This window comes from Chrysochloris asiatica, unplaced genomic scaffold (assembly GCF_000296735.1).
Source record: "Chrysochloris asiatica unplaced genomic scaffold, ChrAsi1.0 scaffold00080, whole genome shotgun sequence".
NCBI classification, from domain to species: Eukaryota; Metazoa; Chordata; class Mammalia; order Afrosoricida; family Chrysochloridae; genus Chrysochloris; species Chrysochloris asiatica.
The window spans coordinates 9,618,241-9,635,392 of NW_006408598.1; the positions used below are offsets into that span (position 1 = coordinate 9,618,241).

General features: G+C 41.1%; 1 protein-coding gene across 1 annotated transcript in view; it reads left to right on the plus strand.

Annotated features, from left to right (window-relative positions):
- The window catches only part of FAM19A4 (family with sequence similarity 19 (chemokine (C-C motif)-like), member A4), a 326,370-nt gene extending 315,387 nt beyond the window's left edge, over positions 1–10,983 (plus strand). Inside the window, exon 5 of the mRNA XM_006865647.1 lies at positions 10,808–10,983. Coding sequence (XP_006865709.1) covers positions 10,808–10,983 — 176 coding nt within the window. The remainder of the gene's footprint in view (positions 1–10,807) is intronic.
- The last annotated feature ends 6,169 nt before the right edge of the window (positions 10,984–17,152 follow it).

Here is a 17,152-nt window from a genome sequence, read left to right on the forward strand (position 1 = left end):
GCAGCAACTCAGAAGCCACCACTTGATATACTTTTATAGTTTGTCATAAGGGTAAGAAAATTATCTGACTGAGTCTATGGTTACTTGAGTAAGCACTGGACTGCAAACCACAATGTTGGTAGTTTGAGCCCACCAGCCACTCTGCAGGAGAAAGATGAGATTTTCTGCTCCAGAAAAGATTTACAGCCTTTTAAATGCTATATGGAGTTCTGGTGTGGTACTGTGGGTTAATGTGCCAGACTGCAAAGCCATTAAAATGAAGGCTAGCAGCTCAAGCCCACCAGTTGCTCCTCAGAAACCCTGTACAGGGTCGCCATGGGTCAGAACTGACTCGATGGCGCTTAACAACCACAGCGTGACTGTCAGTTGAAAGTCACCCCATGGCACAAAAGTACCACCGTCTCTATGGTTACTTGAAGGAGCCCTGCTGGCACAGAGCTTAAAGCACTCAACTGTCAACTGAAAGGTCAGTGCTCTGAACCCACTAGCAAGAGATGGATGTGGCAATCTGCTGTCGGAAGATTTTATGTGAGGCCGTTCTGCCCTGCTCTATCCAGTCACTAGAAGTCAGAATCGACTTGATGACAATGAGTTTGGTTGTGGGGGTCTATGAGTACTTGGGGTCTGAAACACATAACTGCTTAATTGTTCTTATGTTGGAATTATTATTGGCTGGTATACACAAGGCTAGTTCTGTGGTAGAAACTCTAGTCTATACATTTATTAAAGTACAGTTGAATGGAGATAATGGTGAATGATTTTATGATGAAAAGAGATAAGTGTGCAGTACAATGAAGCTTAATTTATTTGATCAAAGTGAATGCTTCCTAAACATCAGGTTAAAAAGATTAAAAACGGCAAAAACTTAGGCATAGGAGGCAGTTACTTTTTAAAGTCCTTTTTCTTTTTTTCATAATGATGACTGAATTTCTTCTACTATTCTGAGATGCCAGACTTTGCTTAGTTAAGACTGAGGGATGCCGTTTGTACTGCCGATAACTTTCAAGGCTTTATGGACTTTGTGATGAGACACCAATGGTCTTCCTTTGAATACCTGTGTCACTTAAAGGAAGCAGTTTTCTGAGCAGAGTTCCTTTGTGACAATGAGGATTACTGTACAAAGGCACTTTGGGAGATGGAAGGACAGTATGTTGGTTTATTCAGCAAGTTTTCATTTAGCATCTTGGTGAATGATGTCAAAGAAAAATTTGCATCAGACCATGTTAAAAGGTAAGGATGACTTTTACTCAAAAAGTATTATAGTAAAAAGTAGGAAAGACTGAGGCAGTTAGAGCCTTGGGTCCACAATAGTTAAGAGCTTGTGTACTAACCATAAGGTCGGCAGTTCGACCCCACCAACTGCTGCATGGGAGAATGAAGAGGCTGAATACTTCCATAAAGGCATTTCCTCAGTGTCCCGTGGAGTCAAGTCTGGCTCATAGTGAACACATGTAGAGCTCCTGAGGTTGCAAGTCTTTATTAGAACAGGAAACCTCATCTTTCTCCCATGCAATGGCTGCTGGTTAGCAGTCCCATGCTTATCCTACAGCACCACCAGGGGTCCTTTAGGTTAAGATCGCTGCCTTGAAAACCCTATGGAACATTTCTACTCTGTTCCATGAGTCAAAATTGATTGACGGCAGTAGGTTTGGTTTTTTGATCTGATGATAGGTGTCCATAAAGTTTACAGCCAAAACAAAACAACACCCAGTGAGGCAGTTAGACTCTGTTCCATTAGGTCCTTACTACTTGGAATTGCTTCAACAGCAAGGGAAAAGGTAGACCTCATTGGGGTGGGAGAAGGAAGGGGACAGCAATTAATTCTTCATTTCCTATTCAAAATGAAAGGCTCTGGTAGTTCTTCACACCAGAACAAACTTTTGATTTGTGAAAATACTCCTAAACCATGGTAAGCCATGCACTTCCATGTTGGGCAGTTCCGTACATTAATCTGTACACTTCGTGGCTAACACTGGACTCACCATAGAAATCTATGCCGATAACAGTGATCCGTCAAGTTCAGGGATCTCAATTTTCCATCTCAAAAATCCTTTAGAAAAACACTGTTCATAGCACTAGAACCAATTTCTTATTAGCATATCCTGACTTATCCACTCTCTTAGATATAAATTCCCAGATGGCAGGAATTGAATTCTTAATTTTAACTTCATCCAAGTTCTCTAGCGTTGAGCTTCTGTTGACAGCTCTATCCTCTGGTCTCCCACCATTTCTAAGCATGACCCGACTACTTAAATTGTCTGTTCCCTCAGTCCTTCCACCATGCTACACTTAGGCCCATGGCTCCTTGAGGGCAGCATCCTCTCTTTTGTTCTTCTGTGAAAGTCTTCATTTGTAAGACTGTAATTGCCTGTTTCATTCAGAAAACTGAGCTCCTTTAAGGCAACGCATGAAGCTCTTATCCTATCTCTCCCTCCTTTCCCCTGTATCTAGGATATACCAGTAACAAAGTTGAATTTGACTGGAGCTCCTTGTTTGGAAATCCCTCACTCTTATGTATGCCTTCAGAATTGACATTTTCCTTTTTCATATCTCTAGTGTTCTCTGAAGGAGCTCTGGTAGTGTAGTGGTTACAAATCAGGCTGCTAATCTCAAGGTCAGCAGTTCGAAACTGCCAGCTGCTCCATGGGGAGAAAGATGAAGCTTTCTGCTCCTGTAAAGATTTACAGCCTCGGAACCCCTGTTCAGGGTTGCTATAGGTTGGAACCGACTCGATGGCACTTAACAACCACAACAACAAGTCTTCTCTGAGCAACCATCCTTAGTCTTCATCTCCCTCCTCTTGGGTGTCTCAGGATCCATGTGGATTTATCCCACTTAAGTTTCTTTAAAGGTCCTGTTCCCTTGAAAGGAAGTTGAAAACCTAAGACTCCATTCTTTCTTTTACAGTTGAGTAAATTTACATAAGCAAGGGTAAGGGTTCTCATCCCAGGGCAATTTTGAGAACATTTGGCTATTTCTGAAGAAATATTTGGTTGTCACATTGGGGATTGGAGATAGTGTTGGTTCCAAGCCCAGAGATATTGGGAAATACCCTGCAGTGCACAGGATGCCTTTCTGCCTCAAACAAATTAGATTATGTTTATGGCAAAGAAAACAGACCCACTGAAATATAGGGTGATGCACTGGGACATAAGGTCAGTTTGAACCACAGTTTGGGGATCAAAGTCACCAGCTACTACTTGGAGACTCTATACAGGGTTGCTCTGAGTCAGAATTGACTTGACTGCACTTAACAACAACAATTAACTAAATGACTTCTGTAGCTTCATTTGTTGTTAAGTGTGAACAAGTCAGTTCCTACTCATGTTTACCTTCTGCACAACAGAACAAAACACTGCCCACGCCTGCGCCATCCTCACCATTGTTGTTACACCTGAGCCCATTGTTCCTGCCCTGGTGTCGGTCCATCTCTATGGGGGTCTTCCTCTCTTTCACTGACCCTCCACTTTACCAAGCCTGACATTCTTTTCCAAGGACTGGTGCCTCCGGATAACATTTTCAAAGTATAAGAGACAAAATCTCACTGTCATGGCTTCTAAGGAACATTCTGGCTGTACTTCTGTCATGATAGATTTGTTGGTTCTTCTGACAGTTCATGGTATTTTTAATATTCTTCTCCAACACTGTAATTCACATTTATCAATTCTTCTGCAGTCATCCCTATTCACTATCCAACTTTTACATATATATGAGGCCACTGAAAATACTATGGTTTGGGTCAGGAGCACCTTAGTCCTCAAACTGATATCTTTGCTCTTGAACACTTCAAAGACATGCTTTGTAACAGACTTGCTGAATGCATTAAGTCTTTTGATTTCTTGACTTCTGCAACCATGAGGGTTGATTATGGATACAAGCATATTGAAGTCTTTGACGACTTCAATCTTTTCTCCATTTATCATGAGGTTACTAACTGGTCCAGTTGTGAGGATTTGTGTTTTCTTTACATTATGGTATAATCAATACTAGTATCATAGGATTGGTGATCAATTATAAGGTGCTGTCAAGTAGACTTTTAAATTGTTGCAACCTCACAGGACTGAGAACTATTTTATAGGTTTTCCAAGAGTATAATCTTTATGGGAACAGATTGCCAGATATTTTCCCATCGGTGGGTTTGAACCGCTAACCTTTCACTTAGTAGCCAAGTGTTTAACTGTCACAATACCAGGGCTCCCTTAAGATCTATGGTGTTGGTGGTGTAAATGCCATCTAGTCGGATCTGGCTCACATTGAGCCTGTATAGATTTTCCAAGCAGTAGCTGGTGGATTTGAACCACCAACCTTATCGTTCACAGTGTCTTTGATAGCTTTTATAAGCAAGTTCCAAAATGTCAAAGCTAAGAAACACCAGAGATGTCCTTACTCTGTGCTTATGTGAGATTGCACTGAGAAAAGAAGGCAAACCTATACCACAGAACGAAGACCATTCTACTGTGACCTAGGGTTATCTACCCCTTCGTTTGCATACTACTCTAAGAAATGTATGAACAGGTTAAAAAACAAAAATACCTTAGCAGTCTAATGACTGCTCTCCTGGGCATTTCCTAGGTCAGCTTGGTATGTCTTTTTTTGAAATAACAAGAAGTATAAATTGTCAGAACTTTGTACCTCAGAATATTAGAAGTTAATAAACAGCTTTAGTTCTTAACAACAAAAAGAGCAATGAAGGTCATTACGTTGAGTCAGTTCCAACTGACAGTGACCCTATGTAGGGTTTCTGAGGAGCGGCTGGTAGGTTTGAACCACCAATCTGTGATTCAGACTGTCCTTTGGTTTAGTGCTTATCCTACAGCGCTACAGCAGGACATCCTGTTATTATATTGTTGTTTAGTGCTTTTGAGTTGTTCAGACCGATAACAACCCTGCATGGATTTCTGAGGATCTACTGGTGACCTTGAACCACCAACCTTACGGTTGAAACCGACTTTGCAATCTAGCACATTAACCAACAATGCCACACCAGCACTCCGTTTCCTCAGTTCTCCCCAGAGCACATTTTGTGACCATTTCTGTTTCCCAGAAGATAAATATTCTAGGAAGCTGTTTCCTTAATGTTCCTGTCCATGTTTTCAGCATAAAAATAAACTTTTTAGAAAAGTCTTAACTCTGCAAATACAACTAAACTTAAGTCAACATATGGGAGACCAGTTCTTCAGAAGTGAGCCAGTTCCTTGTTAGTGTCATTTGAAGGTGGCCTTACATAAATAGCTCAATAAATACATACTATGTTTTATTTAACCTAGTATTGTTTGGAGCAAGAGATACAAAATAAAGCTAAATTGAGTTTATAAAACAGAGAGAAAGGAAAGTGAACCGGAAGTACAGTAGCTAATCAAACCCTCTGCCTTCGAGTTCCTTCCGACTCATAGGCACCCTGGACGTCCGGTAGAGTAGAACTGTTCTGCAGGTTGCCAAGATGATAAATCTTTTCAGAAACAGCCTCATCTTTCACAGCTGGTGGGTTTGAACTGTTGACCTTGTGGTTGACAGTCCAGTGTTTAGCCTACAGAGCAACTGGGCTCCCTTGAATTAGTCATGTTAAAGTCTCCCCTAGAAAACAACATTGTAGAATGAATACATGGATTGCTTCCATAAAACCAGAGCTTCAGTGTCTTATTATAATTATTTTTTTAAATTTTGTATTCCTTACAAGTTGGCAGCTTCAAGACAGGAATATTATGTGTTTTCATAAGTCAGGAAGGCTTGGGGCTCTTTTAAGAATAAGAATTTTATTTTTAAAATAGCGGTGACAAGATACTGTCTCATTTAAAGTATATTATGCTATTTTGTAACTAAAAAAAAAAAAAAAAAATTGCCTCCTACAAACTTCTTTTCCTGTGGAGACGAGGCTTAGTTAAGTGGGCAGATGTTCTCACCGGTTATTTTAATAGAATCCTACCTACTTCTTGGGTCCTTTGTCTCAGTTCGCACTTTGGCTCAGTATGCACTCAAAGCTTCAACTTCGGAGCAGTTTAATCACCGTATTCACTGATAAGGTCAGACCGTAGGTTCTCCCCCTAGCTGGGCGGTCTGTAGTCACTCTTTAACTCATAAAGGAATTGGAAACGTGTATTTTGGAGACTGTGGTGGCTTCTTTTATGTCTGTCTTTTCTGAAAGAACATTTGCTGTTAAATCTTTCACAAAGGAACTCCATCACGAATGAAGTGCCTACTTATAGGGGCACCTAATTCAATGCATCATTTCTACAAAAATGATTTTATTTTTCGGATAGCTGTATTTTGAATTTTAGGGTGGCTGGCTATTTTTAAGGCAACCTGTTGTGAATCTTTTGAGGAATTGTATCATGTTTTCCACATAAATGAAGGAAAACTGGTAAATAAATCATTCATTGAGAGTTTACTTTTACATAGCAGGCCCGGAGTGTTGTAGACATTTAATGTGCTTAGCTACTAAGTTAAAGGTTGGACATGCCAGCCCTCCAGAGGCACCTCACAAGAAAGACCTGGAGATCTACTTGTGAAAAATCATTTGTGGGTTCATCCTGAATGTCAGTGTTGACTCGGTGAGAAGTGATTTGATTTGAATCTTTAATGCTTCCCTTGCTTTTCTCTGTGTTTAAATCTTTAAACAAAATGCTAGACAGATAATTCTCGGTAGTTCAGAATCGGCATATTTTTCTTGTAAAGCATCTGTGAATCCCTCTTCCCCCTCACATCTTCCTCAAGCTCTCCTTCCAGTTCGTAGTATTAGAATTATCGTGGTATCCCCACGGGCCTAGTACACAAGTGCTGTTAATTCTCTTCTGTAAAGTTGATGATTTAGACTGTTTCTATTGAGATAATCTAATTCATACCCAAAAAACCCCAAACCACTGTCATCCAGTCTGTTCTGACTCATAGTCACTGTGTAGTGTTTCTGAGCCTATAAACATTCATGGTAGCAGAAAGCCTCATCTTTCTCCCAGGGAGCATCTAGTGGGTTTGAACTGCTAACCTTGAGAGTAGCAGCTCAATGCGTAACTCACTATGCCACCGGGTCCTCTATTTCCCCACATCAGTCAAACACATTAATCAGTCTTCTCTTTAGCCTCCTCTGCCCCAAATTCTTCCATCATTCCCAGTCAAGCAACTGTGCCAGACGCTTAACATTTCCCTTCTTTACTGCACTTCCTTTCTTACTAACATTCCATAGCTCCCTACTGCTTAGAGAATTAAGGGTAATCTGGAGTTGGTCTCTAGCGCTTGTTTCCCAGCTCCCTTCCTCAACTGAATGTCTGGATTTCCCTGACCTGCCACTCCTGTCTGCATTTGACTAGTTTCCCTGCCACCTGGCCAGGCTTCATTGAGCCTTCCACATAGCTCTGTCTGATTCTTCTCAAGATGACATAACTTCCCACTGCTGAGTGGTGTAAAGTTTATTTAAAGACAGTTTTAAAAAATAAAAATATTTTACATTTCCTTTTATCCCTGTGTAAATATAACTCAACTCTGTCAACATTTATATAACTTTTCAAATCCCCCAGATGGGATTTTAAACTGAGGGTTGGGAACCAAACTGTTTATCTTTATAGCCATTCAGAACCAATTCCAAATATCCAGAAAATTATGATTGATCACAACTACTATGGTAAGTCTCTCGTCAGCACTTTCTAATCTAAAATATTATTTTAAAGGCTGATAGAATAGGAAGGAAGGGACTCTGCAAGGTCGGTGGTTCACACTCACCAGCCACTCCTCAGATACCTTATACAGGGAATTGACCCAATGACACTTAACAACAATATATAAAAGCAAGGGAGTCCTGATGTGAGTGGCGCTGTAGGATCAGCACTTCACTCCTAACCACAGGGCAGTGGTTCAAACCCACCAAACTGCTCCTTGGAATCCCCATACAGCATTGCTAAGAGTCAGAACTGACTCCACAGAACTTAATATCAACTACATAATAGGAAGACTGCTTGGTTAGGAGTGGATCTCTGGTAGCGTAGTGGTTACAAATCAGGCTCCTAACCTCAAGGTCTGCAGTTCGAAACTACCAGCCATTCTGTGGGAGAAAGATGAGGCGTTCTGCTCCCGTAAAGTTTTACAGCCTCAGAAACCCTATACAGGGTCGCTATGAGTCAGAACCGACTCCATGGCACTTAACAACAACAACAGCTTGATCAGGAAGAAGAAGGTCTCTATTCTCATACATACTCTTCATGCTGTTTATCCTTGTGGGAAGCTCTTGGTTTATTTTTGGAACCATCTGCGTCTTCTTTCTGTATCTAAAAGTTGTTGGGCTATCCAAAAGCAGTACAATAGGTAAAGGTACTTTGAAAATGAGAAAGTGACAAAACTCCATACCATTTTAAAGTAAGATTGTTAAGATGTTGAGTGCAGAAAAGAATGCATAACATTCTCAGGATTTGCCCCAATGTGTCCGACTCAAGTACTGTAACAAAATAAATAACCTATGTAGCTCTTCTCTTCTCTCAGTGCTGGCATCTCCTGATTTCAACAGCAAATCATTCTCCTAGGTCACGACTCTATCTGACGTCTTCTTTTCTGTTGGTTTAGATAGGATAATCACAAAGACTATTCCGGGAATGGTAGTCATATGTGTAGAACACACCGTGTCTGGTCACTTCCGCCAATAATGAAATCAGCCCATGCCCTCATCATACCACATATTTGCCTGCCTGGGGAAAAGTTTGGATTGCACTGCATTACTGGTACCTCCTTTGATTGCTGTTTCTGTACAATCTTTTTGAAGCCCCTTCATTAATAAGGTCAGCTTTGGACTCAAGTGTTAGAGTGCCTTCTTCATTCAAATGCTGATGTGACTCCTTTCAAATTGTGTGGCCTTGGACAAGCCACTGAGAGAAATTAAAGGAGTCCTGGTGTGGTGCTGCAGGTTAATGTGCTAGACTGTAAAGTCAGTTTGAATCCCAAGGTTGGTGGTTCAAGCTCATCCGCCATTCCTCGGTAACGCTATACTGGGTCGCTGTGTGTCGGAACTGAATCGATGGCACTTAACAACAACAGTGAGGTTAAAATTTATAGAATCAATACAGCCAAGGCCATGAGAAGGATTCCTGGCTCTCAGTACAAGTATTGTTAGGCAAAGGCTAGTCTGCTGCGGAAAGCTTGTAGGCCAGTTCTGTAACCTTGTGGGTTCAAGTAAAGCTTTAGAAATTCAGAGCTGCTGTTTCAGTTAGAAAAACAGTGCTAATTCTCTCTCCACCCCATTGGCTGGACTCACCCTTAATGTCAGTTCAACCCTTTTACCGTCTGACTCTGTGGGACTAAAGGACCAGTTGGTAGAGGTCCTCTCCACTTCTCCGACTGTTTCCAAACCCCGTGTATGGGTGTGCGGTGCTAGTTGCTACTTCATGGGCTTAAAACACAAATCATTTTACTGTCAGACTGTTGTGGTCACAGTGAGTTAAGGGAAATGTAAAGCCATAGCTAAGCTGTTAAGGCCAGAAGGTAGGAATGTGAGGGGCTGCCAGTCCCACTAACTGTCTGTTGGCTTCTGGAAATTGATTTTTGTTTGCTTGCTCACCACTTCCTGGAATGTCACGAGAGACGAGCTCCATGTAACCAGTTACATTCACCTCCAAGTATGGCAACCCCATTTGTAGCAGGATAGAACTGTGCTCCATGGGGCTTTCAGTGACTGGTTTGTTCGAAATAGATCACTAGCCCTTTTTTGTGAGGTACCTCTAGGTGGACTCACACCTGCATTAACCATTTACACAACTCAGGGACTCGAAGGTCTATGCATGGAGGACATTTTTACTGCTTTCTATCTTTGCTACTAAATCACAACAATAGCATCAAACTTAGTAACAGCGCTTTCTGAGCAAACTGTCACAGATCCCAAGTAAGCAAAGTTTCTCAAAAATGGCAAGAATCCACACACTGATGACATTTTGGGAAGAGGTCCTGCTTCTGTTTGCGTTACACACATGAAGACGCTGAGGCTGAGCGGAGTTAAAGAACTAGTCCAACACCACTCAGAAATTGAGAAAGTAGCACAGCTAGGCATACATTCAGGCAGGCCTAACCACAAGCTTTAGGTCTCATTACTGACATTAAACACAGGTGTTTCGCTGTGAAGAACTATTTCCCTTTGTATGGTTGACTGGGAGCACTTGATAGGTTCCTAACTATAAGGTTGGCGGTTCACACACTTAACCCACTGTGTCACCAGGGTTCCTTATAAATTTATGTAGAGTCAAAGAATTTTTGAGTCATCTTGCAATTCAATGTGCTAATCCATAGTGAAGGAGACCTGGTGAAGCAATGGTTAAGCACTTGGCTACTAACTGAAGAGTCGGGGATTTGAACCTACAGCAGGCAGGGGCTCTGCTGTATGAAAGTTCTGGAGATCTGTTTCTGTAAAGATGAGAGTCTAGAAACTTGACAGCACCTCACATAAACCCATATTGTGCTTTGTATCCATTTAGGGCAGGGGTGGGGAACGTCTGGCCCACGGGCCATGTGAGGTTTGCAGAATCATTTGGTCTGACACTGCCACCGCAACCGCAGTTCCAGCCTTCACGTTTTTGTTGTTGTTAAGTGCTGCTGAGTCCGTTCCGACTCATAGCAACCCTGCAAATGGTTTACAATGAGTGGCTGGTGAGTTTGAACCATGAACCTTGTGATTCAAACCCCTAATTAAATGCTTGACCAAATACAGGAGGCTAATTTTTAAGTAGATTAATTTTGTATGACCCATGAATGATGTTATAGACTTTGGCAGCAAAAAAGTTTCCTGCCCCCAGATTTAGGGGAAGAAAGAGTGCCGTCATGTTATGTGGCCTTTGTTTTCCAGCTTCCATCGTGGTCCAGAAATGGTGGTGTCACATGAATCCCTGTTTAGAAGGAGAGGACTGCAAAGTGCTACCCGATTACTCAGGCTGGTCCTGTAGCAGTGGTAATAAAGTGAAAACAACAAAGGCAAGTATGGACAAGAACGCGATGCTCATTCACAACTTCAGCACCGTGTAACTGGGAGGCTTTGCACCCTTATTGGTGCCTGCCATCGAGAGAACCACATTGTTTTGTGTCGATAGACCTGACGTTCTCTGAGCTTGTCACAGGACCATGCTGCTCTTTTGAGCGTGTTTCCCAAAGTCACATTTTGTGTCATCTTTTACAGGTCATTGATTTGGTGGGTGAACTCATCACTTTCGGAAGGGCCAGTAAATTCATTTCAGCTCCTTCTTGAGGTCTAAGTTAGAGTTGGGATCGCAGAGTTGACAGTGTAGTATATCAAAACACATGGCAAGAATCCACACACTAATGAGATACTAAAATAGATATACCTACTAATCATATTGTCAAGAGGGAACAGTCGCTGGAGAAGGATATCTGCTGGGTAAGGTGGAGGGTCAGAGAAATGAGGAAGACCCCCAACGGAGATGGATTGGCCAAGTGGCAGCATCGATGGACTCAAGCGTGGTAACAGTAGTGAGGTTGGCCCAGGATCAGGCAGTGTTTCATTCTGCTGTGCATAAGGTCACTATGGGTCGGTACCAACTCTATGGCACCTAACAACAACATCAACAACTACCTTCAAGGACACTTAATGGTTTAAGCCTCTAATTCAGATTTTACATTTTTCTCCCCAAATGGTCCACTTCCAGTACTGTCTACATACTTTTTCAGCCAGAAACCTAGCTTCTTCCTGGTCTCCCACATGCAGTTCTTACTTCACCATTGACATACATCCCATGCTTCACCTGGACTCCTACACCTGCTCATGTTTCTTTCCAGTCGATTCTTCACACCGTAATTACGATCATCTTTAGGCAGTGGGAACCTATTGAGCAAGTTCCCCCCAAAATCTTTCAGTGTTTCTCATTGTTGGTCTACTAGCCCCCTGCGTGCTGTGGCCTGTAATAACCTGGGAAGCCTTCTTCTCTCCATATTCTTTCTTTCCTCCAACCACCTCAGCCTGTTGTTGTCTTTCTTGCTATGGTGTCTTTGAGATTGCTATTTTGACTCCATGGAAACACTTCCCTCCCTTATTTTCTATCTACTTAGTCATTATTCCTTCAGGGACTCCTTCTCCGACTGGCTTTACAAATCCTGTGTCTCTGAGTATTTACTGTGTTTCTCCATTTTACACAGTTTGGTATACTGGTTTGTTTTCTGTCTAGTTAGAGAGCTATGAGGTCAGAGCCTTGTGCCGATTTTTCTAACCCTGGTAGTCCCTCTGGCTGCTGAATCCCTCTCTATTTCTTAAATAAAATAAAACAGTATGACAGAGGTCATTCTGGAATTAATAGAACTGAACACACTGCTATGGAATGACCCTTTGGTTGCTCTCTGTTTAGGAAATAAAATACAGAATGACTAACTTGTTTCTACGACCACATTTTCTCCTTTCCAAAACTTTAGAATTACTAGACAGTTGAAATTCTCATTCATCTTCAACAATTAAGGGTTAAAGCAGGCTAGTTCTCTTCCTAAGCATATGCATAAGATATAATAATAAGATTTTAAAATATCTATTTAAATGTAAATATATAAAATATATATCATCAAGACATTTAATAATAAATTTAAAGCAAATTAATTGATTTCACATATCGATATTTGCCAATACGATAGATAGTAAGTCAGTTGCATTGTTGTTGTTAAGTGTTGTCAAGTCAGCTCCAAATCATAGCAAACCCTGTATTGGGTTTCCAAGGAGCAACTGATGGGCTTGAACTGCTGACCTTGTGGTTCTCAGTCCGGTGCTTACCTGCACACTGCAAAAAATCAAGACCCATTTTCAGAATTAATTATGGCTACCAACTAACTTGACCTACTGTTGTTCTGAAATGTCATCTAGTTGGTTCTGACCCATAACCATCTTCTATAGGGTTTCCGATAAGCAGTTGGTGAGTTTGAACTGCCAACCTTGCTGTTGATTGCTTATCCTACAGCGCCACATCAAGATTGCTAATATGATACAGACTTTATTTTATCTAAGGCAGACGTCCATGGGAGGAGTGAGAGTTCAACCCTCCCCCCATTTCTTCCAGTTCCCTTTGTAAGCCACCCTCAATAAACTTCCAGTCTGAGCCCAGTGTGCCTACTAAGCAAACCCTGCCTTAAGAAGATTCTCCAATCCTCGCCCCATCCCCATCCCATCGTAGGCTTCTTCCAGACATTTTCTCCTAAGTTCTTTTTTAAAAAACCATGGTGCGCCTAGTGATTGCATTCATCAGTGATAGTGATTTACGGATTTGCATTCATTAGTGATAGAGAAAAAAAAAAAAAAGTATTCTTTTATATTTTTTGTAGACTGAGAACATTTTGGAAGATTGTATTCATACTGATTTTTACATATGCATATAAAACAAGCTCATTAACACAAACCAACTATGTTCTGGGAAGGGCTGTTTGAGTCGTTTTCTTGGTAAACAGTGGCTTTCTATTTAGGTGCAGTTAGGGCATTTGGGGGAAGCAAACCTTGAAGGGGTATTTTGGCTCTGTGTGCTGGTAATGTAAGTTTCCTCTAGCTAAATCCCCAACAGTAGTGACATTTCATTTAGCACTTCAGAAAGTTGTAGAAACATAGTACAGCTCCCCAAGCCATCCTAATATTAGAGCTCCTTTTTTTTTTTTTTTTAGTGATATACCACTTGAGAATAATCTCAAAGTCATAAAACTTTGTTTCCTTTATTAATTCAAATCAGTTTGACTCAAATTGCATAAAACATTTTATGTCCTGTTATGAATCTTAGGCACATAGAGTCAATTCTGTGGTTTCCACGAAGAACTTGATGTTCTTTTTTTTGTGTGTGTGTCTTAAAATCAGCCCTGACCTTATGCCACAGGTGACCAGGTGGTCCTATAAAGAGAGCCCAATTGCCTTCCTAGAGAGGATATTAACTATATAGCAACAACAGTTTCAATTTTCTCTCAACAGTTCAGGCACAGGAGTAGCACAGCGTGGAAAGGCTAAAAAGTATGATTGTCTGCAGTAAGCTGTCTATGTTAGAGTTTTATTTTCTATTTAGATGCAAATATGAAAAGAGTTAGAAGTCAGCTTGAGATATTAATAGCCTTAGATGTAGATATGAAAATAAGAGGGGGGCAATCCCTAAGAGTCATCTTGTCTTTTGCAGGTATAAAAGACTTTCTGTACATTTAGTCTGCCTTTGTAATTTTCAGTGTCCTCCAGAAAGGAACAGCCTATACTTCTTTTGGGAAAATAGAACTTTCTCTTTCTCTTGTCCAACCTCACTGTCCCTTAATTTAATTGAGTTTTGCTGCATTAAAAAGAAGAAACTTACTGTTTCTTTTTTTATTCATCCATATTAAGATTCCTAACAAGTGAACTCTGGTAGCGTAGTGGTTACGAATCGGGCTGCGAACCTTAAGGTCAGCGGTTCGAAACTACCAGCCACTCCGCGGGAGAAAGATGAGGCTTTCTACTCCCGTAAAGATTTACACCCTCGGAAACCCTGTACAGGGTCGCTATGGGTCGGAACCGACTCGACGGCACTTAACAACAACAACAACAACAAGTGAACAATGTCTTCTTAGCACCAAAGCCAAACACTTGTCAGGGTTGTTTTTGTTTTTTTTTTTGGAGTGTAATAGAGGTGCTTGGGTACTGGTGAGTCAGTTCTGACTCATAGTGACTCTGTGCACAACATAGGACACACTGCCTGGTGCTGCCCCAGAGTCACTGTTGTTAATCTGTTTGAACCATTGTTGTAACCACTGTGCCAGTTCATCTTGTTGGGAGTGTTTCTCTTTTACACTGACCCTCTCTTTACCATGCACGATGTTTCTCTTGATGGTATGTCCAAAGTACATGAGACAAAATTTCTCCATACTCACTTTTAAGGAACATTCTGAGTGTATTTCTTCCAAGGTGTGTTTATATCCATTCTTCTGGAAGTTTATGGTATGTTTAATATGAATCATCACAACCATAATTCAAAGGCATCAGTTCTTCTGTGGTCTTCCTTATTCATTGTCCAACTTTTACATGCATATGAGATAATTTCTTACAATGTTAGATTTTTTTAATGGTTTTCTATTTTAAGCTTTTACCAAGGGTGAAGTGCTATGGTTTTAGAGCAGTGGTTCTCAACCAGAGGCAAGTCTGGCTATCACTCCTGGGAGGATATTGGCAACTAATGGGTGGTAGTGGCGGTGGTGATGTGCCATGGAGTCAGTTCCAACTCATAGCAACCCTGCATAGAGTTTCTGAGACTGTAAATCTTTATGGGAGCAGAAAGCCTCATCTCGCTCCCATGGAAAAGCTATTAATCAAAGTTATATTAAGTGTCTAAATATATCCAATACTTCATATTATAAGATGAAAGGAAGGAATTTTGAATCTGAACAACAGGCTTTCCATTGTGTTTCTATCCTTTTCCTCTAAGATGATAAGATGACAAAGTTCTCTTGAGTATCTTCTTCAAATGCCTCTCTAACTGGTACCTTTCTCTTGGACATCCACTACGGATCATCCCCATCCATTTTGCCACCCAAGCCAAACCTACTTCCATCTGTCATTTTGTCATAGGGTGGTGGCTGGCATATTGTAATGATACTAGAAGCTATATCATCTGTGTTTCACATACCAGCAGGTGGACATTTTCCAGCAAAGCTTACAGATTAAGAGAAGCCAGGAAGAAAGACCTCCTTCTGAACATTGGTTAATGAAACCCTATGGATCACAGCACAGTACTGTCTAGTACGTGGTGTAAGATGAGCACCCTGGGTCAGAAGGCCACAATGGACTGAGGCATGCCAGGGATCACGAGGCTGCTGGAAAACCAGGGCCACCATATGTCAGAACTCAGCTACCATAAGAAACAACCATCCCACAGATGTCTAGAGTGATGCACCTTCACTTGGTCAATGGGAGCCGCCTGGGTCTGGATCCCCACTATCACCTCCTGTTCTCTCCCTCACTCTGTTAGCCTAGACGGCCTCACTTCTTCCATGTCTCCAAGCACCATGAGAGTATGCAGTTAATAGAAGGGATATTACAGTTCTGCTCAGCACATAAATAATAACAAGTTATAGCATCCTAGTCTTTTGAAGTGGGATACAAAATCAAGTGTACAAACATCTTAGGTGACTTATACGCTTCCACATCCCACCGCCTTCTTCCTCTAATCCCCTTTATAAAATTCCACTCATCTTTCAAGGTGCAGCTAAGATGTCCCCTTCATCCTCATGTCTTGTCCTCACTTATACCTATAGCCAGAGTTTACATACTCAGGAGATTCTGTTGCATGGGAATGGAGCTATTGTTGGTATATTGCTGGTTGTATGTCGAGTCGTCCTGATTCATAGTGACCCTATATAGGCTTTCCAAAGCTGGAAATCTTTACAGGAGCAGAAAGCCTCCTCTTTCTCCTGGGAAGTGACTCTTAGATTCAAACTTCTGACTTTGAAGTTAGCAGCCCAATTTGTAATCCACTATGCTACCAGGTTATATTAGGAACTTTGTATATTTCAAAAAATAAAAATAAAAATAGTGATGAACCTTCCATATACAACAAACATAATAATAATCGTAAAGGAAAGCCAGAAGAGTTGTGGGATGCCATTAAGAACATCACACAGGAAGAAAAAAGGTCATTAGAAAGACCAAAAAGAAGGAAAAGAATAAAATGGGTGTCAGAGAAGTATCTGAAACATGCTCTCCAGCATAGAGATGCTAAAGCAAATGGAAGATATGAGGAAGTAAAAGAGCTGAACAGAAAATTTTGAAGGGCAACTTGGGAAGACTAACACAAATATTATAATGAAATGTGCAAAGATCTGAAGTTAGAAAACCAAAAGGCAAGAACACTCACAGCATTTCTCAAGATAAAAGACTGAGGAAGGGATTCTATGGGCAAAATATTGACCGATGCAAAAAGCATCAAAAGAAGAGAGAAGGAATACAGAAAGTCACTGTACCAAAAAGAAATAGCCAGTGTTCAACCCTTTGAAGAGACAGCATATGATCAAGAGTCAACGGTACTTAAGGAAGAAGTCCTAGGTGCATTAAAAGCATTGGCAAAGAACAAGCCTCCGAGTATTGAATAGAAATTGAAATCTTTCAACAAATTGAGGCAACACTGGAGGCACTCCCTCATCTATGCTAAGAAATTTGTAAAAGATCCATATTTGTGCTCATTCCAAAGAGAAGTGACCCAACAGAATG